Source organism: Bufo bufo, chromosome 2, assembly GCF_905171765.1.
Source record: "Bufo bufo chromosome 2, aBufBuf1.1, whole genome shotgun sequence".
NCBI lineage: Eukaryota > Metazoa > Chordata > Amphibia > Anura > Bufonidae > Bufo > Bufo bufo.
In genome coordinates this window covers 307,999,338-308,027,251 of record NC_053390.1, presented here as the reverse complement: position 1 = coordinate 308,027,251, position 27,914 = coordinate 307,999,338, and the positions used below count along the sequence as shown (strand labels likewise).

Here is a 27,914-nt window from a genome sequence, read left to right as displayed (position 1 = left end):
CTGTACTGTGACATCACTATGTTTATTGTCGCTGTGCTGTGACATAACTGTGTTTATTACCCCTGTACTGTGACATCACTGTGTTTATTGTCCCTGTGCTGTGACATCACTGTATTTATTATCCCTGTGCTGTGACATCACTGTTTATTTTCCCTGTACTGTGACATCACTGTTTACTCTCCCTGTATTGTGACATCACTGTGTTTATTGTCCCTGTGCTGTGACATCACTGTATTTATTGTCCCTGTGCTGTGACATCACTGTGTATATTGTCCCTGTGCTGTGACATCACTGTATTTATTGTCCCTGTGCTGTGACATCACTGTATTTATTGTCCATGTGCTGTGACATCGCTGTATTTATTATCCCTGTGCTGTGACATCACTGTTTATTGTCCCTGTACTGTGACATCACTATGTTTATTGTCCCTGTGCTGTGACATAACTGTGTTTATTACCCCTGTACTGTGACATCACTGTGTTTATTGTCCCTGTGCTGTGACATCACTGTATTTATTGTCCGTGCTGTGACATCACTGTATTTATTGTCCCTGTGCTGTGACATCACTGTATTTATTGTCCCTGTGCTGTGACATCACTGTATTTATTGTCCCTGTGCTGTGACATCACTGTATTTATTGTCCCTGTGCTGTGACATAACTGTGTTTATTACCCCTGTACTGTGGCATCACTGTGTTTATTGTCCCTGTACTGTGACATCACTGTGTTTATTGTCCCTGTGCTGTGACATCACTGTGTTTATTGTCCCTGTGCTGTGACATCACTGTGTTTATTGTCCCTGTGCTGTGACATCACTGTGTATATTGTCCCTGTGCTGTGACATCACTGTATTTATTGTCCCTGTGCTGTGACATCACTGTATTTATTGTCCCTGTGCTGTGACATCACTGTATTTATTGTCCCTGTGCTGTGACAACACTGTATTTATTGTCCCTGTGCTGTGACATAACTGTGTTTATTACCCCTGTACTGTGGCATCACTGTGTTTATTGTCCCTGTACTGTGACATCACTGTGTTTATTGTCCCTGTACTGTGACATCACTGTGTTTATTGTCCCTGTGCTGTGACATCACTGTATTTATTGTCGCTGTGCTGTGACATCACTGTGTATATTGTCCCTGTGCTGTGACATCACTGTGTTTATTGTCCCTGTGCTGTGACATCACTGTATTTATTGTCCCTGTGCTGTGACATCACTGTATTTATTATCCCTGTGCTGTGACATCACTGTTTATTGTCCCTGTACTGTGACATCACTATGTTTATTGTCCCTGTGCTGTGACATAACTGTGTTTATTACCCCTGTACTGTGACATCACTGTGTTTATTGTCCCTGTGCTGTGACATCACTGTATTTATTGTCCCTGTGCTGTGACATCACTGTATTTATTGTCCCTGTGCTGTGACATCACTGTATTTATTGTCCCTGTGCTGTGACATAACTGTGTTTATTACCCCTGTACTGTGGCATCACTGTGTTTATTGTCCCTGTACTGTGACATCACTGTGTTTATTGTCCCTGTGCTGTGACATCACTGTGTTTATTATCCCTGTGCTGTGACATCACTGTGTTTATTATCCCTGTGCTGTGACATCACTGTATTTATTGTCCCTGTGCTGTGACATCACTGTGTATATTGTCCCTGTGCTGTGACATCACTGTGTATGATGTCCCTGTGCTGTGACATCACTGTATTTATTGTCCCTGTGCTGTGACATCACTGTATTTATTGTCCCTGTGCTGTGACATCACTGTATTTATTATCCCTGTGCTGTGACATCACTGTTTATTGTCCCTGTACTGTGACATCACTATGTTTATTGTCGCTGTGCTGTGACATAACTGTGTTTATTACCCCTGTACTGTGACATCACTGTGTTTATTGTCCCTGTGCTGTGACATCACTGTATTTATTATCCCTGTGCTGTGACATCACTGTTTATTTTCCCTGTACTGTGACATCACTGTTTACTCTCCCTGTATTGTGACATCACTGTGTTTATTGTCCCTGTGCTGTGACATCACTGTATTTATTGTCCCTGTGCTGTGACATCACTGTGTATATTGTCCCTGTGCTGTGACATCACTGTATTTATTGTCCCTGTGCTGTGACATCACTGTATTTATTGTCCCTGTGCTGTGACATCGCTGTATTTATTATCCCTGTGCTGTGACATCACTGTTTATTGTCCCTGTACTGTGACATCACTATGTTTATTGTCCCTGTGCTGTGACATAGCTGTGTTTATTACCCCTGTACTGTGACATCACTGTGTTTATTGTCCCTGTGCTGTGACATCACTGTATTTATTGTCCCTGTGCTGTGACATCACTGTATTTATTGTCCCTGTGCTGTGACATCACTTTATTTATTGTCCCTGTGCTGTGACATAACTGTGTTTATTACCCCTGTGCTGTGGCATCACTGTGTTTATTGTCCCTGTGCTGTGACATCACTGTATTTATTGTCCCTGTGCTGTGACATCACTGTATTTATTGTCCCTGTGCTGTGACATAACTGTGTTTATTATCCCTGTACTGTGGCATCACTGTGTTTATTGTCCCTGTGCTGTGACATCACTGTGTTTATTATCCCTGTGCTGTGACATCACTGTGTTTATTATCCCTGTGCTGTGACATCACTGTATTTATTGTCCCTGTGCTGTGACATCACTGTGTATATTGTCCCTGTGCTGTGACATCACTGTGTATGATGTCCCTGTGCTGTGACATCACTGTATTTATTGTCCCTGTGCTGTGACATCACTGTATTTATTGTCCCTGTGCTGTGACATCACTGTATTTATTATCCCTGTGCTGTGACATCACTGTTTATTGTCCCTGTACTGTGACATCACTATGTTTATTGTCCCTGTGCTGTGACATCACTGTATTTATTGTCCGTGCTGTGACATCACTGTATTTATTGTCCCTGTGCTGTGACATCACTGTATTTATTGTCCCTGTGCTGTGACATCACTGTATTTATTGTCCCTGTGCTGTGACATCACTGTATTTATTGTCCCTGTGCTGTGACATAACTGTGTTTATTACCCCTGTACTGTGGCATCACTGTGTTTATTGTCCCTGTACTGTGACATCACTGTGTTTATTGTCCCTGTGCTGTGACATCATTGTGTTTATTATCCCTGTGCTGTGACATCACTGTGTTTATTGTCCCTGTGCTGTGACATCACTGTGTATATTGTCCCTGTGCTGTGACATCACTGTATTTATTGTCCCTGTGCTGTGACATCACTGTATTTATTGTCCCTGTGCTGTGACATCACTGTATTTATTGTCCCTGTGCTGTGACATCACTGTATTTATTGTCCCTGTGCTGTGACATAACTGTGTTTATTACCCCTGTACTGTGGCATCACTGTGTTTATTGTCCCTGTACTGTGACATCACTGTGTTTATTGTCCCTGTACTGTGACATCACTGTGTTTATTGTCCCTGTGCTGTGACATCACTGTATTTATTGTCGCTGTGCTGTGACATCACTGTGTATATTGTCCCTGTGCTGTGACATCACTGTGTTTATTGTCCCTGTGCTGTGACATCACTGTGTTTATTGTCCCTGTGCTGTGACATCACTGTATTTATTGTCCCTGTGCTGTGACATCACTGTATTTATTATCCCTGTGCTGTGACATCACTGTTTATTGTCCCTGTACTGTGACATCACTATGTTTATTGTCCCTGTGCTGTGACATCACTGTGTTTATTACCCCTGTACTGTGACATCACTGTGTTTATTGTCCCTGTGCTGTGACATCACTGTATTTATTGTCCCTGTGCTGTGACATCACTGTATTTATTGTCCCTGTGCTGTGACATCACTGTATTTATTGTCCCTGTGCTGTGACATAACTGTGTTTATTACCCCTGTACTGTGGCATCACTGTGTTTATTGTCCCTGTACTGTGACATCACTGTGTTTATTGTCCCTGTGCTGTGACATCACTGTGTTTATTATCCCTGTGCTGTGACATCACTGTGTTTATTATCCCTGTGCTGTGACATCACTGTATTTATTGTCCCTGTGCTGTGACATCACTGTGTATATTGTCCCTGTGCTGTGACATCACTGTGTATGATGTCCCTGTGCTGTGACATCACTGTATTTATTGTCCCTGTGCTGTGACATCACTGTATTTATTGTCCCTGTGCTGTGACATCACTGTATTTATTATCCCTGTGCTGTGACATCACTGTTTATTGTCCCTGTACTGTGACATCACTATGTTTATTGTCCCTGTGCTGTGACATAACTGTGTTTATTACCCCTGTACTGTGACATCACTGTGTTTATTGTCCCTGTGCTGTGACATCACTGTATTTATTATCCCTGTGCTGTGACATCACTGTTTATTGTCCCTGTACTGTGACATCACTGTTTACTCTCCCTGTATTGTGACATCACTGTGTTTATTGTCCCTGTGCTGTGACATCACTGTATTTATTGTCCCTGTGCTGTGACATCACTGTATTTATTGTCCCTGTGCTGTGACATCACTGTATTTATTGTCCCTGTGCTGTGACATCACTGTATTTATTGTCCCTGTGCTGTGACATCACTGTATTTATTATCCCTGTGCTGTGACATCACTGTTTATTGTCCCTGTACTGTGACATCACTATGTTTATTGTCCCTGTGCTGTGACATAACTGTGTTTATTACCCCTGTACTGTGACATCACTGTGTTTATTGTCCCTGTGCTGTGACATCACTGTATTTATTGTCCCTGTGCTGTGACATCACTGTATTTATTGTCCCTGTGCTGTGACATCACTTTATTTATTGTCCCTGTGCTGTGACATAACTGTGTTTATTACCCCTGTACTGTGGCATCACTGTGTTTATTGTCCCTGTGCTGTGACATCACTGTATTTATTGTCCCTGTGCTGTGACATCACTGTATTTATTGTCCCTGTGCTGTGACATAACTGTGTTTATTACCCCTGTACTGTGGCATCACTGTGTTTATTGTCCCTGTGCTGTGACATCACTGTGTTTATTATCCCTGTGCTGTGACATCACTGTGTTTATTATCCCTGTGCTGTGACATCACTGTATTTATTGTCCCTGTGCTGTGACATCACTGTGTATATTGTCCCTGTGCTGTGACATCACTGTGTATGATGTCCCTGTGCTGTGACATCACTGTATTTATTGTCCCTGTGCTGTGACATCACTGTATTTATTGTCCCTGTGCTGTGACATCACTGTGTATATTGTCCCTGTGCTGTGACATCACTGTGTATGATGTCCCTGTGCTGTGACATCACTGTATTTATTGTCCCTGTGCTGTGACATCACTGTATTTATTGTCCCTGTGCTGTGACATCACTGTATTTATTATCCCTGTGCTGTGACATCACTGTTTATTGTCCCTGTACTGTGACATCACTATGTTTATTGTCCCTGTGCTGTGACATAACTGTGTTTATTACCCCTGTACTGTGACATCACTGTGTTTATTGTCCCTGTGCTGTGACATCACTGTATTTATTATCCCTGTGCTGTGACATCACTGTATTTATTGTCCCTGTGCTGTGACATCACTGTATTTATTGTCCCTGTGCTGTGACATCACTGTATTTATTGTCCCTGTGCTGTGACATCACTGTATTTATTGTCCCTGTGCTGTGACATCACTGTATTTATTGTCCCTGTGCTGTGACATCACTGTATTTATTATCCCTGTGCTGTGACATCACTGTTTATTGTCCCTGTACTGTGACATCACTATGTTTATTGTCCCTGTGCTGTGACATAACTGTGTTTATTACCCCTGTACTGTGACATCACTGTGTTTATTGTCCCTGTGCTGTGACATCACTGTATTTATTGTCCCTGTGCTGTGACATCACTGTATTTATTGTCCCTGTGCTGTGACATCACTTTATTTATTGTCCCTGTGCTGTGACATAACTGTGTTTATTACCCCTGTACTGTGGCATCACTGTGTTTATTGTCCCTGTGCTGTGACATCACTGTATTTATTGTCCCTGTGCTGTGACATCACTGTATTTATTGTCCCTGTGCTGTGACATAACTGTGTTTATTACCCCTGTACTGTGGCATCACTGTGTTTATTGTCCCTGTGCTGTCACATCACTGTGTTTATTATCCCTGTGCTGTGACATCACTGTGTTTATTATCCCTGTGCTGTGACATCACTGTATTTATTGTCCCTGTGCTGTGACATCACTGTGTATATTGTCCCTGTGCTGTGACATCACTGTGTATGATGTCCCTGTGCTGTGACATCACTGTATTTATTGTCCCTGTGCTGTGACATCACTGTATTTATTGTCCCTGTGCTGTGACATCACTGTATTTATTATCCCTGTGCTGTGACATCACTGTTTATTGTCCCTGTACTGTGACATCACTATGTTTATTGTCCCTGTGCTGTGACATAACTGTGTTTATTACCCCTGTACTGTGACATCACTGTGTTTATTGTCCCTGTGCTGTGACATCACTGTAATTATTGTCCCTGTGCTGTGACATCACTGTATTTATTGTCCGTGCTGTGACATCACTGTATTTATTGTCCCTGTGCTGTGACATCACTGTATTTATTGTCCCTGTGCTGTGACATCACTGTATTTATTGTCCCTGTGCTGTGACATCACTGTATTTATTGTCCCTGTGCTGTGACATAACTGTGTTTATTACCCCTGTACTGTGGCATCACTGTGTTTATTGTCCCTGTACTGTGACATCACTGTGTTTATTGTCCCTGTGCTGTGACATCACTGTGTTTATTATCCCTGTGCTGTGACATCACTGTGTTTATTGTCCCTGTGCTGTGACATCACTGTGTATATTGTCCCTGTGCTGTGACATCACTGTATTTATTGTCCCTGTGCTGTGACATCACTGTATTTATTGTCCCTGTGCTGTGACATCACTGTATTTATTGTCCCTGTGCTGTGACATCACTGTATTTATTGTCCCTGTGCTGTGACATAACTGTGTTTATTACCCCTGTACTGTGGCATCACTGTGTTTATTGTCCCTGTACTGTGACATCACTGTGTTTATTGTCCCTGTGCTGTGACATCACTGTATTTATTGTCGCTGTGCTGTGACATCACTGTGTATATTGTCCCTGTGCTGTGACATCACTGTGTTTATTGTCCCTGTGCTGTGACATCACTGTATTTATTGTCCCTGTGCTGTGACATCACTGTATTTATTATCCCTGTGCTGTGACATCACTGTTTATTGTCCCTGTACTGTGACATCACTATGTTTATTGTGCCTGTGCTGTGACATAACTGTGTTTATTACCCCTGTACTGTGACATCACTGTGTTTATTGTCCCTGTGCTGTGACATCACTGTATTTATTGTCCCTGTGCTGTGACATCACTGTATTTATTGTCCCTGTGCTGTGACATCACTGTGTTTATTGTCCCTGTGCTGTGACATAACTGTGTTTATTACCCCTGTACTGTGGCATCACTGTGTTTATTGTCCCTGTACTGTGACATCACTGTGTTTATTGTCCCTGTGCTGTGACATCACTGTGTTTATTATCCCTGTGCTGTGACATCACTGTGTTTATTATCCCTGTGCTGTGACATCACTGTATTTATTGTCCCTGTGCTGTGACATCACTGTGTATATTGTCCCTGTGCTGTGACATCACTGTGTATGATGTCCCTGTGCTGTGACATCACTGTATTTATTGTCCCTGTGCTGTGACATCACTGTATTTATTGTCCCTGTGCTGTGACATCACTGTATTTATTGTCCCTGTGCTGTGACATCACTGTGTTTATTACCCCTGTACTGTGGCATCACTGTGTTTATTGTCCCTGTACTGTGACATCACTGTGTTTATTGTCCCTGTGCTGTGACATCACTGTGTTTATTGTCCCTGTGCTGTGACATCACTGTGTTTATTGTCCCTGTGCTGTGACATCACTGTGTTTAATATCCCTGTGCTGTGACATCACTGTATTTATTGTCCCTGTGCTGTGACATCACTGTGTATATTGTCCCTGTGCTGTGACATCACTGTATTTATTGTCCCTGTGCTGTGACATCACTGTGTTTATTGTCCCTGTGCTGTGACATCACTGTGTTTATTATCCCTGTGCTGTGACATCACTGTGTTTATTATCCCTGTGCTGTGACATCACTGTATTTATTGTCCCTGTGCTGTGACATGACATCGCTGTGTTTATTACCCCTGTTCTGTGACATCACTGTATTTATTATCCCTGTGCTGTGACATCACTGTATTTATTGTCCCTGTGCTGTGACATCACTGTATTTATTACCCCTGTGCTGTGACATCACTGTGTTTATTGTCCCTGTGCTGTGACATCACTGTATTTATTACCCCTGTGCTGTGACATCGCTGTGTATATTGTCCCTGTGCTGTGACATCACTGTGTATGATGTCCCTGTGCTGTGACATCACTGTATTTATTGTCCCTGTGCTGTGACATCACTGTATTTATTGTCCCTGTGCTGTGACATCACTGTGTTTATTGTCCCTGTGCTGTGACATCACTGTGTATATTGTCCCTGTGCTGTGACATCACTGTGTATGATGTCCCTGTGCTGTGACATCACTGTATTTATTGTCCCTGTGCTGTGACATCACTGTATTTATTGTCCCTGTGCTGTGACATCACTGTGTTTATTGTCCCTGTGCTGTGACATCACTGTGTTTATTACCCCTGTGCTGTGGCATCACTGTGTTTATTGTCCCTGTACTGTGACATCACTGTGTTTATTGTCCCTGTGCTGTGACATCACTGTGTTTATTGTCCCTGTGCTGTGACATCACTGTGTTTATTGTCCCTGTGCTGTGACATCACTGTGTTTAATATCCCTGTGCTGTGACATCACTGTATTTATTGTCCCTGTGCTGTGACATCACTGTGTTTATTGTCCCTGTGCTGTGACATCACTGTATTTATTGTCCCTGTGCTGTGACATCACTGTGTTTATTGTCCCTGTGCTGTGACATCACTGTGTTTATTATCCCTGTGCTGTGACATCACTGTGTTTATTGTCCCTGTGCTGTGACATCACTGTATTTATTGTCCCTGTGCTGTGACATCACTGTGTATATTGTCCCTGTGCTGTGACATCACTGTGTATGATGTCCCTGTGCTGTGACATCACTGTATTTATTGTCCCTGTGCTGTGACATCACTGTATTTATTGTCCCTGTGCTGTGACATCACTGTATTTATTGTCCCTGTGCTGTGACATCACTGTGTATATTGTCCCTGTGCTGTGACATCACTGTGTATGATGTCCCTGTGCTGTGACATCACTGTATTTATTGTCCCTGTACTGTGACATCACTGTATTTATTACCCCTGTGCTGTGACATCGCTGTGTTTATTACCCCTGTGCTGTGACATCGCTGTATTTATTGTCCCTGTGCTGTGACATCACTGTGTATATTGTCCCTGTACTGTGACATCACTGTATTTATTACCCCTGTGCTGTGACATCGCTGTGTTTATTACCCCTGTGCTGTGACATCACTGTATTTATTGTCCCTGTGCTGTGACATCACTGTATTTATTACCCCTGTGCTGTGACATCACTGTGTTTATTGTCCCTGTGCTGTGACATCACTGTATTTATTACCCCTGTGCTGTGACATCGCTGTGTTTATTACCCCTGTTCTGTGACATCGCTGTGTTTATTACCCCTGTGCTGTGACATCGCTGTGTTTATTACCCCTGTGCTGTGACATCACTGTATTTATTGTCCCTGTGCTGTGACATCACTGTATTTATTACCCCTGTGCTGTGACATCACTGTGTATATTGTCCCTGTGCTGTGACATCACTGTGTATGATGTCCCTGTGCTGTGACATCACTGTATTTATTGTCCCTGTACTGTGACATCACTGTATTTATTACCCCTGTGCTGTGACATCGCTGTGTTTATTACCCCTGTGCTGTGACATCGCTGTATTTATTGTCCCTGTGCTGTGACATCACTGTGTATATTGTCCCTGTACTGTGACATCACTGTATTTATTACCCCTGTGCTGTGACATCGCTGTGTTTATTACCCCTGTGCTGTGACATCACTGTATTTATTGTCCCTGTGCTGTGACATCACTGTATTTATTACCCCTGTGCTGTGACATCACTGTGTTTATTGTCCCTGTGCTGTGACATCACTGTATTTATTACCCCTGTGCTGTGACATCACTGTATTTATTGTCCCTGTGCTGTGACATCACTGTATTTATTACCCCTGTGCTGTGACATCACTGTGTTTATTGTCCCTGTGCTGTGACATCACTGTATTTATTACCCCTGTGCTGTGACATCACTGTGTTTATTGTCCCTGTGCTGTGACATCACTGTATTTATTACCCCTGTGCTGTGACATCACTGTGTTTATTGTCCCTGTGCTGTGACATCACTGTGTTTATTGTCCCTGTGCTGTGACATCACTGTGTTTATTGTCCCTGTGCTGTGACATCACTGTGTTTAATATCCCTGTGCTGTGACATCACTGTATTTATTGTCCCTGTGCTGTGACATCACTGTGTATATTGTCCCTGTGCTGTGACATCACTGTATTTATTGTCCCTGTGCTGTGACATCACTGTGTTTATTGTCCCTGTGCTGTGACATCACTGTGTTTATTATCCCTGTGCTGTGACATCACTGTGTTTATTATCCCTGTGCTGTGACATCACTGTATTTATTGTCCCTGTGCTGTGACATGACATCGCTGTGTTTATTACCCCTGTTCTGTGACATCACTGTATTTATTATCCCTGTGCTGTGACATCACTGTATTTATTGTCCCTGTGCTGTGACATCACTGTATTTATTACCCCTGTGCTGTGACATCACTGTGTTTATTGTCCCTGTGCTGTGACATCACTGTATTTATTACCCCTGTGCTGTGACATCGCTGTGTATATTGTCCCTGTGCTGTGACATCACTGTGTATGATGTCCCTGTGCTGTGACATCACTGTATTTATTGTCCCTGTGCTGTGACATCACTGTATTTATTGTCCCTGTGCTGTGACATCACTGTATTTATTGTCCCTGTGCTGTGACATCACTGTGTATATTGTCCCTGTGCTGTGACATCACTGTGTATGATGTCCCTGTGCTGTGACATCACTGTATTTATTGTCCCTGTGCTGTGACATCACTGTATTTATTGTCCCTGTGCTGTGACATCACTGTATTTATTGTCCCTGTGCTGTGACATCACTGTGTTTATTACCCCTGTACTGTGGCATCACTGTGTTTATTGTCCCTGTACTGTGACATCACTGTGTTTATTGTCCCTGTGCTGTGACATCACTGTGTTTATTGTCCCTGTGCTGTGACATCACTGTGTTTATTGTCCCTGTGCTGTGACATCACTGTGTTTATTGTCCCTGTGCTGTGACATCACTGTATTTATTGTCCCTGTGCTGTGACATCACTGTGTATATTGTCCCTGTGCTGTGACATCACTGTATTTATTGTCCCTGTGCTGTGACATCACTGTGTTTATTGTCCCTGTGCTGTGACATCACTGTGTTTATTGTCCCTGTGCTGTGACATCACTGTGTTTATTATCCCTGTGCTGTGACATCACTGTATTTATTGTCCCTGTGCTGTGACATCACTGTGTATATTGTCCCTGTGCTGTGACATCACTGTGTATGATGTCCCTGTGCTGTGACATCACTGTATTTATTGTCCCTGTGCTGTGACATCACTGTATTTATTGTCCCTGTGCTGTGACATCACTGTATTTATTGTCCCTGTGCTGTGACATCACTGTGTATATTGTCCCTGTGCTGTGACATCACTGTGTATGATGTCCCTGTGCTGTGACATCACTGTATTTATTGTCCCTGTACTGTGACATCACTGTATTTATTACCCCTGTGCTGTGACATCGCTGTGTTTATTACCCCTGTGCTGTGACATCGCTGTATTTATTGTCCCTGTGCTGTGACATCACTGTGTATATTGTCCCTGTACTGTGACATCACTGTATTTATTACCCCTGTGCTGTGACATCGCTGTGTTTATTACCCCTGTGCTGTGACATCACTGTATTTATTGTCCCTGTGCTGTGACATCACTGTATTTATTACCCCTGTGCTGTGACATCACTGTGTTTATTGTCCCTGTGCTGTGACATCACTGTATTTATTACCCCTGTGCTGTGACATCGCTGTGTTTATTACCCCTGTTCTGTGACATCGCTGTGTTTATTACCCCTGTGCTGTGACATCGCTGTGTTTATTACCCCTGTGCTGTGACATCACTGTATTTATTGTCCCTGTGCTGTGACATCACTGTATTTATTACCCCTGTGCTGTGACATCACTGTGTATATTGTCCCTGTGCTGTGACATCACTGTGTATGATGTCCCTGTGCTGTGACATCACTGTATTTATTGTCCCTGTACTGTGACATCACTGTATTTATTACCCCTGTGCTGTGACATCGCTGTGTTTATTACCCCTGTGCTGTGACATCGCTGTATTTATTGTCCCTGTGCTGTGACATCACTGTGTATATTGTCCCTGTACTGTGACATCACTGTATTTATTACCCCTGTGCTGTGACATCGCTGTGTTTATTACCCCTGTGCTGTGACATCACTGTATTTATTGTCCCTGTGCTGTGACATCACTGTATTTATTACCCCTGTGCTGTGACATCACTGTGTTTATTGTCCCTGTGCTGTGACATCACTGTATTTATTACCCCTGTGCTGTGACATCACTGTATTTATTGTCCCTGTGCTGTGACATCACTGTATTTATTACCCCTGTGCTGTGACATCACTGTGTTTATTGTCCCTGTGCTGTGACATCACTGTATTTATTACCCCTGTGCTGTGACATCGCTGTGTTTATTACCCCTGTTCTGTGACATCGCTGTGTTTATTACCCCTGTGCTGTGACATCGCTGTGTTTATTACCCCTGTGCTGTGACATCACTGTATTTATTGTCCCTGTGCTGTGACATCACTGTATTTATTACCCCTGTGCTGTGACATCACTGTGTTTATTGTCCCTGTGCTGTGACATCACTGTATTTATTACCCCTGTGCTGTGACATCGCTGTGTTTATTACCCCTGTTCTGTGACATCGCTGGTCCCTGTGCTGAGACATCACTGTGTATATTGTCCCTGTGCTTTTGGGAGAGCCCCTCTATAGATCACAGCAGGTTTTGCTTTGGGGCCCCCGCCCTTAGAGCACAGTGCTGGAGGGAGCAGGGTGTGACGCCGACTCCCGACTGACATCAGTTTCAGCCATTCCCGACATACCGGATGGGCGGGACTTTCTTCTGGCGCCTTAAACTAAATAAAAAAACCTTTCTCCAGCCAATTGGCGACTGCAGCTGTATGATTGGCAGCGGAATGGACCAACCACAACTCTAGCTCAGTTATAAGGGTTGCCTCTAAGGCCGGGCGCTCAATCTCTCCTTAAGATGGCGGCGGTGTCCTCGGCGGCTACATTGCGTGGGACCGACTATGAAAACGGGCTTCGTGGTGGGCCTGGCTCAGCTGGTGGCGGCGAAGATGTTGGCGATGACGAACCCATGGGGAGAGGAGGGCTAGATCTCGACCTGGAGTTGTTGGGCCCGGGCAGAAGAATCCGGCGGATAGGGGGCAGAATAGCGACAGGGAGGAGATCCGGCGGACGGGGGAGCACGGAGAGCGGAGGCGCCGGCGTCCTGGAGGAGATGGAGGAAGAGGAGATGGAGGAGGAAGAGCCCGGAGAGCTCGGCCCGGACCCCGCTATCGAGGACCCGGTAAGCGCTGCGGGCAGCCCGGACTCCCAGGCCTGATACGGGGGAGGGGCAGAGCAGCATGCTCCAGGCATCCATTGTGAGGCGGAGTGACGTCAGAGATGAGCATGGCTCTGGGTGTGATGACATCACTGCTCCTCCAATCTCTGCCTAATATTGTACACCCCTATAACCAGTAATGATTTATGCATGCAGATATAAGGGGGGTTCACATCACGTCTTATGCCTCAGTTTAAACTATACATTACAAAAACGTAGCCCACCACGTTCTTGTACCCTGTAGAGTCCAGTAAAATACGTACACTTGTGTCCTTTTTTAATGGAACTCTATGGCTCAGTCTGAGGCAATTGTTTAACGTATCCGTTTTTTGTATACGTTAACCAGATTAGAAAAACGTGATGTGAACCCACCCTAACCGACCCTGTGCTGTACCCCAGCTTTGGAGTAGGCCCACGGCTGCTCCAGTGTCTGCAATGCACATCAAGTCGTGTCCACCGCCATCTTGTGTCTTTTGGATGCAGGACATTCAAAGCTGTGGTGTACCCACTGGGTACAGTAGAAGATAGATTGTGCATGTGTACACCACTGCTTATGGGGGCCTCGGTTTTAGCTAACCCTTTTAAGGGTCCTATGTCCTGCTTCCATACTGACTGAACGCTAGCAGATGGGTTCCTAGGAATCTGAGCCCGGCTATTTAACCGCTTGCGTTCCATGGATTTGAGGGCCTGGGCGACTTGAATGCCATCAGCCCTGGGGACCAAAAAATGAGCTCATGGGTGTGTTCCCTAACAGCAGCCTGTGCCCTAGAGACTGAGGATAGTTCATTCATTCTAGGCTGAAAACAGTGCTAAACAGAAAACCCTTCGAGGGGTTGTCCAGGATTTTGATGGGGTGCTCAGGATAGGCCGATATCAGATCAGTGTGTCCCTGCCAGCCCCTGGGGTTATAGTAATGTCTCCACACATGATTTTCTATTATGTGACCCATGTTTGGGTTTACAGGCTTTCTAAATGACTATATGTACTTTATCACCTCTCTTTCAGGAGCTGGAGGCGATCAAAGCCCGTGTCCGAGAAATGGAAGAGGAGGCTGTCAAGCTAAAAGAGCTGCAGAATGAGGTGGAGAAACAGATGAACATGAGCCCACCGCCTGGCAATGGTAAGACCTGCACCCCACGCCTTGGACTTTGATAAATGGTGGTCAAGACTGAACGTTTATTCCTGGGGTGGGAGGTAATCACTGGCCACACTCCACCATGGCTGGAGAACTTTATAACAGGTGGAATAACGTCTTCCAGGTTGTCTGGTTTTCTGATGTAGATGACCTATCCTCAGGAGAGGCCATCAGTGTTAGATGGGTGGAGAGGACACTGTTCCTACGAGTGCTGTTCTCTTCACTGTTCACCGTCCACATTGCGTCCCATTCAGTAATCGATATCTGATCAGCGGAGGTCTGACAGCCCACATCCCCAACAATCAGCGGTTACCTTATAGTTCAGCTACTGGAATTGATTGGAGAAGGGGCTTCACGTACGCGCTGCTACTTGTCCATGGAAGTTATGGAAAGAGGCAGAGTGGAATACCCCCTTTAACCCGGTTTTAGATCTCATTGACATGTGATTCTAAGGAGTCCACTTTTCAGCGGCTTCTACCAATACTGACCGTTTCCTATAAAATGTCCATTTGACGGCCATTGGAGTATCAGATTAATTTAGCACATTTCCTGCGTGCTGCCTGCAGAATGGCTATGCTTACTCTGATTTATAACCGTAAAAGGCGCCAAAGCTAGAGCACCTGCAGATCCAGCTCTGCTGGGAGACTTCCAGTGATTCTGGCTTGTTTCCCACACTGATTGTCATGGAAGGACTAGTAGTATCTGGTAACATCCATGTTTCTTGTCTCACTGCAGCTGGTCCAGTTATCATGTCCATAGAAGAGAAGATGGAAGCTGACGCTCGATCGATTTACGTAGGGAATGTAAGTGCTCTATATGTATGGGATGCTAACGTGGTTTGGAGACACATAGGCCTTCATGTACACTGGTTTCTGCACGGCAGCCAGCGTTCACCTTTCATTTTCCTTCATTTTGGACCTGAAACGTGTGCTCTGATGTCCGGACAGTTTAGGCTATGTTCACAGTCGTTGTGATGTCCATTCAGTGTGTACACCGCGTGAGCTCCTAATGTACATGCTAGACGTGTCCATTTGGTAGACCAAGGCGAAGTGTTCATTTGGCCTCGTCTTAATTGAGTATACCACACAAACCAGTGTATCTGCAGTGAAGGCCAAGAAGCAGCTTGGAACATATGTATTTAGCCTTATTTTTTCTTCATCGGGTTTCCCACTAATACCTACCAACTATTCACAGGATGGGGGATAAGTATCTTACTGCTGGTGGTCTGACTGCTCCATTCCCTACTTTGAGACTGCTGAAGATGGCGAGTGCCGTACTCAGCAGAAGTGAAGGGAGCGGTGGTCCACCACTGACTGCTCCACCCTCATGCACTTCTGGACCTCCGTTCTTGTAATTGTTTGAGGTTCCAGTGGTCTGACCTCCAGCAATCAGATTCTTGTCTCTCTGTTGGTAAGAGGATAAGTATTGTAAGCTCCTTCAAAAGTGTTGACCAACCTTTCTAAGTGATGGCCTATTTGCCGGATAGGACCTCAGTAACTGGTCAGCAGGCGTCTGGTGCTCCTCACCTCTGCCGATCTGCTGTTCTGTGTAGTTCCATTGCTAGAACTGCACTGTCAACATTGTAGAGGACAGTGCTTCTCACTGCAGCACTGCTCCCATTTAATTGAACTCTGTAGCTCTGACGATGGAACTACACAACAGCTGATCGGTGGGGTGTCGGGGCCCCTGCTGATCAGCTAGTGATGTCCTATCCTGGGGATAGGCCATCATTTAAAGGCTGGACAACCCCTCAGATTTTTTGCTCCATATAATCAATAATTCAGGTAGTTAGACTTCTAAAAAATTTTTTTTTAAATCTGCAGGTTGATTATGGGGCAACAGCCGAGGAACTCGAAGCACACTTCCATGGTTGTGGCTCTGTGAACAGGGTAACCATTCTTTGTGACAAGTTCACTGGTCACCCTAAAGGGTAAGTCCTTAGTTAACCAAAAATCTTACATTGCCAAAGTAATGTTGGCGCTGCTGTTTTTTGGGGGATTGTGACTGCTATATTTCAGCAGGTGTACGAGTCATAAACATGCCGGTATACGGTTATGAGAACCTGACCCTGGACACTTTAGAGATGCAGTCCTGGAGACTTATTCCATGTGATGGACATTTGTGTATGCTCATATTGTGCACTACAGGTTCTGCCCAAACTACAGTAATTCCAGGGGGGGGGAATTGCTAAACCTTTAGTTATTTATTTGTTATATAGTGCTGACCTATGCCACCGAGCTGTACACTCAGTCCCATGTTCCCATCTCTTGGCTTGGTGATTAAGTTGGTAAAGTTCTGTGCACACTGTAAGTTGGGAATATGCATAAGTGACCGCTTGTCAGCCATTGTGGCCTACTAAATCTGGAGCCGTTCATGAAATGATCGTTGAGCTCTGGTTGGTACAGGTTATGATGTTGATAATTGAGGCCAGTTATGTTAACCCCTTAAGATTAGTCTGTTTTGGACCTTAATTTGTCCTCTCCACAATCAGTTTAAAGTTAGCCATACTGCCATGTTAGATGGGTGCCCTGAATCATAACCATGCCTTTCTTGTGAAAACCCAGTCCACTGATCCTGAGAAATGTTTTATTTTTTTATTTTTATGACAAGTTTTTGGTATACCGTGGGCTGGGTCTGTTTAGTGCACATGACTTTACCCACGTCATCACTACTGACTCTAAAATCTCACGGACTGTCAATCAAATAAGACGGAGACACTGGTTAGGGTTGTAGTTGGAGCAGTGGTGCATCAAATGGAGCCTTTTTTTTTTTTTGTTCCCATTTGTTATGGTAATGCATTAACACCTCACAATCACATTGTGGAGGTAGGTCTGAGGATTAGAGAGAGGAAACACTCCCAACTCCCTATGAAGCTAGAGAGATTCCGTATTTGCTATTGACTGCAGCATCTAAGGAGATAAATGGCTGAAATCAGAGGTTTCTCTGATCCTTGCTGTTGATCGAATGGGCACAGCCCGTGTCAATGAACATGACTTACCTGTACGTCTTGGTTCATTAAGGGGTTAAATGCCATATACTCCCTCAGTAGCACCCTATGCTTTTTTGCATGTTTTATTTACATAATGGGAAGATAGTTAAATTTTGGTTGCTTTTGGCACCAAGATGTTATGAGTTCATGTGCAGATCTGTGCCAATGTATCAAACACTTCACTGCATGTAGGACTTTTAAAGGGTTTCTTAAATCACCAATTGTTGTAGCGCTCTAATCATGAAAAACATTTTTAGGATTTTTTTCCACCTAAAATCCATAATTGTTTTATCGGTTTTATTTATTTTTTTAGATTTTATTAACTTTGTTAGAGATGCTGTAGAAAGAAAGTAATGGTCTGCCGTGCTAAAAGTCCAAACAAAGGTGGACGTAAACCCATTAATGCAAAATGAGCAGCCAAGACATCTACGCTGATCGGAGCCACTGTGGCCAAATTGTGCACTCTGATCCATTGCTTATGACTGCCTAGTCCCTTGTAAAGGCTCCCAGGCCTGTCATAGTAACCTGCCTGCAAAGCTGTGCCACATGCAGGCTTCATAGGCAGCCATTGAAAATCCTGTAGACTGCAGTAGTATTCTGTTGGTCTGTGGTGCAGGAGATTGTGTTTGGAAGCCTCCTAAGAGACTAAAAATAACATGTTTATAATTTTTTTTAAGTAGTAAAAAATAACATAAATTTGGTTTCGTATAGTCACTGCAATTTAGGACAAGTCCCAAACTAGGGGACTACACCTGACTTGTGCTATGAGAAATCAGGCGTCCTCAGATTCAGAGACGCAGACCGCTTACTGTGTAATGGATTCTAGTGAAGCATTTATTAGTGACCAAGTCCGGGACCCCCGCCGATCAGCTGTTTGAGAAGGCAGCGGCGGCTCCAGCAGCTACGGTTTACCGCAGGCCCAGTGACGTCACGACTAGTATGAACTGGCCTGGACGCGGCTAAGCTCTGTTCACTTGAACGGTGCTTAGCCCCGCCCAGGCCATTGATACCAGTCGTGACGTCACTGGGCTAGCGGTAAACAGCAAGAAGCTCCTGGAGCGCCTCTGCCTTCTCAAACAGCTGATTGGCGGGGATCCCGGGTGTCGGACCTCCGCCGATCAGATGCTGATGACCTATCCAGAGGATAGATAATCAGTTTAAACAAACTGCAGAACCCCTTTAAACATGGAGAATACTTAGAGTCCAATGAGCACAATTCATTAACCACTTAATTTCTTTCACAGTGATCATACTGAGCTGCAGAATGAGCTTGATTTCGTTTTTTTAGTTTCACGCCACAATTTTTTTCCCCAGTTCAAGATATGGTAAATTGAGTGGTGCCCTTGAAAATGCTAATTAATGAAAAATTTAAAACGTTATGGCTGTTGGAAAGTCAGGGGAGGAGAAAAACTGAAGCAAAAATTCTGCTCCTTAAGGGCTAAACACCCTCCTGCTTTTATTTTTTAAAAAAATAAAAAAATCCAGAATAGTTACATAGGTGGTTAATGTTTGATGGCCGTGTTCTGTACCTTGTAATGGCAGAGCTATTACATTGGAGCAGAGGGAAGCTCTAGATCAGCAGCATGATTGGCTCCTTTACAAAGTAATATGTGAAGTAGAGGGGTTAATTGCAGTCATAAACCTAATTACAATGCGCTGCTTGAAGGCTCGGGAAGGAGGTGGAGGGATCCCCGGAGGTGCTGTGTAATAGGGACGCCACATCAGTGTAAACAATGGGGATATGGTGTCATTGTAAAAGGCACGGCTAGTCGCCGGGATACAGTGAGGGGGCAGATTCTGAGTAAAGATTTGGCTAAACGTGTAAGATTTTTCTCATGAAAATCTCAGCTCTTTCTGAGCTCAGCAGCCAAGTTGGCCACCTTATCAGTGGTGATCAGCCTTCCCTGTATACATAGCTGTCAATCTCTGATCAGACCACCCACTTGGAGTTTAAAGAGCAGGATTTCATGACCATAGTACAAGATTTGTTTAAACTTTTCCCACAAAGCTATAGATCTGCTCTGCTCCTCCTGGTCTATAACCTACTGCCTGTAGATTACGCTGCATTTTCATGGTCACAGGTTCCCATTACATGCAGTGAAGGCACAAGAAATGGTTTGCATGGATTTGCGTTAAAAAAGGAGATTAAGAAACCACCTGTTTTTGTAAAAACTTGAAACTTTGACTGGTGTCCTTTTTTTAATTTTCATCAATCCATAGGATTTGTAGTCCATATCAGATTGGCGAACATCTGTCTTCTGGCACCCCCGATAGTAGCTGCTGTGTGCTGAAACAGGCACAGGACGGCACTGCTCCATGCTCCAGGTTGTCACTACACAGAGCTGTGCTGTTCGGCACACAGCGCCCCCTGCAACCAGCTGATTGGCGGGGGTGCTGGGAGTCGGACCCCTGCTGATATCATATTGAATCAGTCTCAGTCCTATTTTGAGTGGCTACAGTGCTGCCTTCATTAAATGTGTAGCATGTATACTCTATACAAGTCCCATATCATACCCGGAATACACTTCTCATTGTTTTCAGTAGGAAAATATGACTGCATATACAGAAGGTTTTTTACCTTTGATGTAGAATTTATGGTTCAATATCTTTTTATTGAAATACAAAGTACATATTAGCACAAATAGAGAGAATGCTTACATGAGGGTGATGGCTACATAAGGTATGAAGAATAAAGCCCCCAAAGTAACCCAAATTGATATTGAATTGTCAGAACAGTGTAAACTGCAGACCACAGCGGAGGATTTCTTCTGCAGGTTCCATGGCAAAAGTACATGTTGCATTTATCCAACTTGTATTTCTGCCATGTTGACATGCCTGATGAAGACGGCTCATTTATTCATGGCTGATCACTGCAATGGAGGCTATATGGGTGTTATAATAACATTCTAAGCTTGGGGGTTGTCAGTGTAAAAAGGTTAGCAAATGTTATAAATTACCAATACTTACTAGTGTTTTCTGGCCTTTAAGTGATGACTTGGGATAGGCTATCACTAGCTGACACCTGCATCCCCATCCATCAGCTGTTCAGATGCAGCTCAGTTGCCAGAAGTCTGCTTTGGAACCACACGGCAGTGTCGGCAGTGTAGCGGACAGAGCTCCACTCCATAGCAGGGACTTCAGTGTGAGCAGCACTGTTGGGACCAGCTTCCTGCACTACACCCCCCATGGCATGACGACCCAGTTGATGTGCAGAAGCATCCAGTCACTGGCCTCAGTGGTCATAAACTTACTGACGTCACTGCTGAAGCCTTTTTATCCTTTAAAGTGACTCAATTTATGGATTTCCAATGCTCCAAAATGACTTCCAGTTTCTGCTGTTCAGGAGGGATTCCCATATGAAGAGTGTACTGCACAAAATGTGACCATTCCTGAAATGACTTAGTGATCTGTTCCTGCAGGTTTGCCTACATTGAATTCTCCGATAAAGAATCAGTCCGGACATCCATGGCATTAGACGAGTCCTTGTTCAGAGGTCGACAGATAAAAGTAAGTGGATTCCAGTTTTAACAACATTGGATGCTTGATGGTGTAAGTACTAGCCAGTGTATGCTAAATGAGTTGTCTATCCCATTCCAGGGGCCAATGTGCCAGTGGCTCTGATGCTTATTGCACATTTTGGCAATTAGGTTATGGCAGGCTTCTTGGAGAAGTCTTGTTTGAGTGTCATACCCTTTTAGGGCTGCAACGATTAATCGACTTTATCGATAATATTCGATAACCGGATTCGTTGTCGATGAATCCAGTTATCGAATAATCGCCGATTTGTTGCTATGCAGGTGGGCGGTTTACTTTAAATCACTGCATCTTTATTTTACCTTACAATGAAGCTCCAGTAACAGGCAGAGCGGACAGCAGTGTAACGTCACTTACGTGACACGCCTGCTCCGTCTCCTTCATTCATAAAGTGGGCGGGGCAGGTGCGTCACGTGAGTGACGTTACACTGCTGTCCGCTCTGCCTGTTACCTGAGCTTCATTGTAAGGTAATAAAGATGCGCCGACGCTGAGTAAAAGTTACTGCCGCAATAGTCTCCTGTGAGCAGCGGGGCCGGGGCTGTTATGGGGAGGGGGATCTGTGTATGGCACTGTTATGGGGAGGGGGATCTGTGTATGGCACTGTTATGGGGAGGAGGATCTGTGTATGGCGCTGTTATGGGGAGGGGGATCTGTGTATGGCGCTGTTATGGGGAGGGGGATCTGTGTATGGCACTGTTATGGGGAGGGGGATCTGTGTATGGCACTGTTATGGGGAGGGGGATCTGTGTATGGCACTGTTATGGGGAGGGGGATCTGTGTATGGCACTGTTATGGGGAGGGGGATCTGTGTATGGCACTGTTATGGGGAGGGGGATCTGTCTGTGTATGGCACTGTTATGGGCAGGGGGATCTGTCTGTATGGCACTGTTATGGGGAAGGGGATCTGTGCACGGTTATGGGTAGGGTTGTCCCGATACCACTTTTTTAGGACCGAGTACAAGTACCGATACTTTTTTTCAAGTAGTCACCGATACCGAATACCGATACTTTTTTTAAATGTCATGTGACCGTTTTGGGGGATCTGTGGATGACGCACTGTCATGTGGGGGATCTGTGGATGGCACTGTTATGGGGGACCTGTGGATGGCACTGTTATGGGGGATCTGTGGATGGCACTGTTATGGGGGATCTGTGGATGGCACTGTTATGGGGGATCTGTGGATGGCACTGTTATGGGGGATCTGTGGATGGCACTGTTATGGGGGATCTGTGGATGGCACTGTTATGGGGGATCTGTGGATGGCACTGTTATGGGGGATCTGTGGATGGCACTGTTATGGGGATCTGTGGATGGCACTGTTATGGGGGCTCTGTGGATGGCACTGTTATGGGGGCTCTGTGGATGGCACTGTTATGGGGGCTCTGTGGATGGCACTGTTATGGGGGCTCTGTGGATGGCACTGTTATGGGGGACCTGTGGATGGCACTGTTATGGGGGATCTGTGGATGGCACTGTTATGGGGGATCTGTGGATGGCACTGTTATGGGGGATCTGTGGATGGCACTGTTATGGGGGATCTGTGGATGGCACTGTTATGGGGGATCTGTGGATGGCACTGTTATGGGGGATCTGTGGATGGCACTGTTATGGGGGATCTGTGGATGGCACTGTTATGGGGGATCTGTGGATGGCACTGTTATGGGGATCTGTGAATGGCACTGTTATGGGGGATCTGTGGATGGCACTGTTATGGGGTGGGATATCTGTGGATGGCATTGTTATGGGGTGGGGGGATCTGAGGATGGCATTGTTATTTGGTGGGGGATCTGTGGATGGTGCTGTTATAGGGGATCTGGGAGGGGAACTGTTATGGGAAGGATCTGTGGATGACACTGCTATGTCATCCACAGATCCCCCTCATAACAGTGTCCCCCAATACACCGGGCCCCGCCGCTCACCGAAGTATTTATAAACGTGAATCCTTATCCTGTTATTAAGTTGAACTAACGCTGCCCTCTCCCATGTTCCCCTGTATCCCCCTGTATCCCCACAGCACTTACTTAAGCTTCCATAGCAGGCAGAGCAGACGGCACCAGTAACGTCACTCACTGACGTCGCGCGTCTGCTCCGCCTGCTTCACTCATAAAGTGGGCGGAGCAGGCGCTCTACGTCAGTGAGTGACGTTACTGGTGCCGTCCGCTCTGCCTGCTATTGAAGCTTAAGTAAGTGCTGTGGGGATACAGGGGAACATGGGAGAGGGCAGCGTTAGTTCAACTTAATAACAGGATAAGGATTCACGTTTATAAATACTTTGGTGAGCGGCGGGGCCCGGTGTAAGAGTACAGTGACTGCACCGGGCCCCGCCCATAGTTACGCCCATAGTATTCTATTTATGTATCGGGGCGGGGTATCGGCGGCTGAGTACCGCCGAGAAAACTCGGAATCGGTCCCGATACCGATACTAGTATCGGTATCGGGACAACCCTAGTTATGGGGAAGGGGATCTGTGCACGGTTATTGGGAAGGGGATCTGTGCACGGTTATTGGGAAGGGGATCTGTGCACGGTTATTGGGAAGGGGATCTGTGCACGGTTATTGGGAAGGGGATCTGTGCACGGTTATTGGGAAGGGGATCTGTGCACGGTTATTGGGAAGGGGATCTGTGCACGGTTATTGGGAAGGGGATCTGTGCACGGTTATTGGGAAGGGGATCTGTGCACGGGTATTGGGAAGGGGATCTGTGCACGGTTATTGGGAAGGGGATCTGTGCACGGTTATTGGGAAGGGGATCTGTGCACGGTTATTGGGAAGGGGATCTGTGCACGGGTATTGGGAAGGGGATCTGTGCACGGTTATTGGGAAGGGGATCTGTGCACGGGTATTGGGAAGGGGATCTGTGCACGGGTATTGGGAAGGGGATCTGTGCACGGGTATTGGGAAGGGGATCTGTGCACGGGTATTGGGAAGGGGATCTGTGCACGGGTATTGGGAAGGGGATCTGTGCACGGGTATTGGGAAGGGGATCTGTGCACGGGTATTGGGAAGGGGATCTGTGCACGGGTATTGGGAAGGGGATCTGTGCACGGGTATTGGGAAGGGGATCTGTGCACGGGTATTGGGAAGGGGATCTGTGCACGACACATATAGCATAAGATGCTATATAGGGTCACCCACAGATCACCCTCCCCATAACGGCGCCACCCACAGATCTTCTCCCCCCCCCATAACGGCGCCATCCACAGATCTCTCTCTCCCCCCCCCCCCCCCCCCCCCATAACCGCGCCATCCACAATTTGTTTTAATATGGCCTTTGAACATAATTTTTCAAGTAAAATCATATAAACTTCTTTGTTTTGTAATTTTGGTGTTTTTTCCCGATCGGTTAAATTATCGACAACTAATCGATTTATTCAAATAATAGTTAGCTGCAGCCCTATTACCCTTTACCACCGTCTGTTGGTCACATCCTTCTGTTGTAAACTGGTCATGTATTTTCTGTTGGCAAGAGATTGTCCTTCTGCAGTTTGTAGCATTATGAGCCTTTTACTTTGATATAGGAGGATCACTGAGTAACTTTTATTGGAGGATTTTGTTTGAAGACCTATTTTATTGGGCGTTTAAATTCACTGGTCAGTCTGTCTTTGGGGACCTCAAGATTTAATCAGTTTGTTTGTGTGCTCCGTTTAACTTCGGGAGAGGTCAAAGGATGCAGACAAAGCATTCAGTTTGACAGATTTAGCACAGGATGCATTCTGCAGCTTGCTATGTACCAGGATACATGCAAGCTACTGGCTTCCAACAAAGCACTTTTTTTTTTATTTTTTTTTAACCCAACTAGAATTTTTTTTTCATGCAGTTCAGTATCAACATTAATGCAGATGTGGCCATTGCCTTTAATGGTCACATAGATTTGAAATGCAAATGCACTTTGGTGTCTTTGATGTGCTGTCAGTTAGGGGTGGGCGATATAGGCGATATAAATTTGTGCCACGATATAGATTTTGTGCATATCACCTATATCATTTTGTGCATATCACCTATATCGCCGGACCGCGATATGATCGCGCTTTTGGCGCGCACCATGTTCTCCTGAGCCGGTACAGTGGAGGAGGGAGTCCCTCCCTCCCCACTGTGCGCGGCTGCCGCTGACCACCAATGAGAACAGAGTAGGAGGAGGAGGGGAGGGACTGTGGCCACTGCGCCACCAATGAATGCCTGAATACCAACTTTATGGGCCGGCCCCTATGACTGCACGCTGCGATCCGCCGCAATTAACCCCTCAGTTGAGGGGTTAATCGCGCGGATCACAGCGTCCTGTCAGAGGTTGGGTGCCAGGAATGTTCTTCAGTCTCTGCATTAGTGGCAGTGGGCAGTACCGATCAGTAGCGTCCTGGCTGCCATGGTAACCGAATTCCTGGCTGCCATGGTATGTTGGTGAGCAGCATTATACTCGCGTGCGCCGTGGCCGCCGGTCGCTCCTTCTGTCTGTGCGGTGCATTGCTAATGCTTATAGCATTAGCAATGCATCGCACAGACCTATGAGAAGGAGCATCTGGCGGCCACGGCGCACGTGAGTATAATGCTGCTCACTAACATACCATGGCAGCCAGGACTTCAGTAGCGTCCTGGCTGCCATGGTAACCGATCGGAGCCCCTGCATTACACTGCTGGGACTCCGATCGGAACTGCCCACTGCCACCTATGATGGGGGGGGGGGGGGACGACCCTGTGGCCACTGCCACCAATGATTAATACTGGGAAGGGAGGGGTGGGTTGGTTTGAGTTACCAGAGGGGGCTGATAAGAGGGAGAGGCTGGGGGGCGGATCAGGGGCTGGGGGGCAGTTGAGAGGCTGGCTGCCATGGTCAGCTCCCTGCTGTTGTGTGCACAAAGCACAGGGCAGCAGGGAGAGTGTAAAGTCCTATTCACCCTAATAGAGCTCTATTAGGGTGAGTATGACAAGGGTTCTAGCCCTTAAGGAGGCTAATAGTTATTAAATAAAAAGTAAAATAAAATAAAAGTTTAAACACCCCCCACCCAAATATAGAAAACAATATATCGCGATATATATTGCACATGCTTAAAATTATATCGCAATATAGATTTTAGGCCATATCGCCCACCCCTACTGTCAGTAGTTTCTGACTTTTCACAAAGTAAGGGACTAAATCGACAGATCTTCTGGGCACCATTATTTTTTTTATTTTTTTTTATTGCCATTATAGGGATTTTGTATTTGTTTTCCCAAGACAAAAAGCCTCATGCACACGGACCGTGAGATACCGGCCTGGATTCCTGCTGAGTGCAGGAGAGCACGGCGTCATTGGTTGCTATGACGCAGTGCGCCCGCTGCTGTGCAGTAATACACAAGTATAGATAATACATTACTGTACAGCAGCGGGCGCACGGCGTCATAGCAACCAATGACGCCGTGCTCTCCTGCACTCAGCAGGAATCCAGGCCGGTATCTCACGGTCCGTGTTCCACGGATGTGTGCATGAGGCTTAAAGGCTACAGGATTCTAGAGGATGTCAATGACAGATTTTAGAATTAGATTTTTTTTTTTGCCAAGTTGATTTATCTGCAGCCATGTCCTTGTATAGGGTTAGAAATGTTTATTGGGATTTTTGCTCCGTCTTGGGGTGTGGATTGCATGTATGTACCGGTAAGACAGGTGTATTGCTCTGTGATTTAGCCTTTTAGGCGAAGGTGATAAAAATCTCCCATGGTATTAGGGTTTGAAAAGGCAGTTGACAATAATGTTCATGATTCCACAAACATCCGTTCCAACTTACCAGTGGGAAAAATGTTTCTGGTCTTTCTATCCCTGTCATTTTGTATTCAACCGATGTGCTACAGATCATCTTGTTCAGATTATCCTGGTAAGCAAGTCTTACAAGGAATTCAGTGCTTGGGGATCTGCAAGCAGATAAGTTCTCAGCTGTAGTTCTATCAAATAATTTACCATACAAGGTGAACGGAATCTGTGAGGCCTTCTGAAGCGCTCTGCCTCGAGGCCCTGGAACGTCCTGTAGTTACCTAAGTGTCAAACTCGTGTCACACCTAGTAATTTGCTGTACAGTGTAAACTTTCATGCATATTTTAAATGTTCTCTTTCTACAGGTGGTTCCCAAAAGGACTAACAGACCTGGTATAAGCACAACGGACAGAGGCTATCCACGGGCAAGATTCAGGGCTAGAGCGGCATCCTATAGTTCTCGTTCCAGGTTCTACAGTGGCTACACAGCAAGGCCCAGAGGACGCGTGTACAGGTCTGGGCTGGAGTAGTGGAGATCATCTGAGTTGGGATTGGGGTATATATTCTGGCGTTTCTTACACTAGGCTTATTTCTTTCAGGGGACGAGCTCGAGTGACGTCATGGTATTCTCCTTACTAAAAATATATCTTTAGGAAGACCTGAGAGGCAAAAACACA

General features: G+C 45.4%; 1 protein-coding gene across 2 annotated transcripts in view; it reads left to right on the top strand.

The window, feature by feature from the left end:
• Positions 1-27,914, top strand: part of LOC120989047 (polyadenylate-binding protein 2) — a 62,157-nt gene extending 34,243 nt beyond the window's left edge. The window contains exons 1-7 of one of the 2 annotated variants that reach the window (XM_040416899.1): positions 13,469-13,823; positions 14,865-14,979; positions 15,730-15,797; positions 16,818-16,924; positions 21,403-21,490; positions 27,603-27,751; positions 27,837-27,914. In XM_040416899.1, the coding sequence (XP_040272833.1) occupies positions 13,500-13,823; positions 14,865-14,979; positions 15,730-15,797; positions 16,818-16,924; positions 21,403-21,490; positions 27,603-27,751; positions 27,837-27,876 (891 nt within the window). In that variant the 5' untranslated portion in view covers positions 13,469-13,499 and the 3' untranslated portion in view covers positions 27,877-27,914. Of the gene's footprint in view, positions 1-13,468; positions 13,824-14,864; positions 14,980-15,729; positions 15,798-16,817; positions 16,925-21,402; positions 21,491-27,602; positions 27,752-27,836 lie in introns of those variants that run through there. The other variant, XM_040416900.1, reaches the window with a different exon arrangement.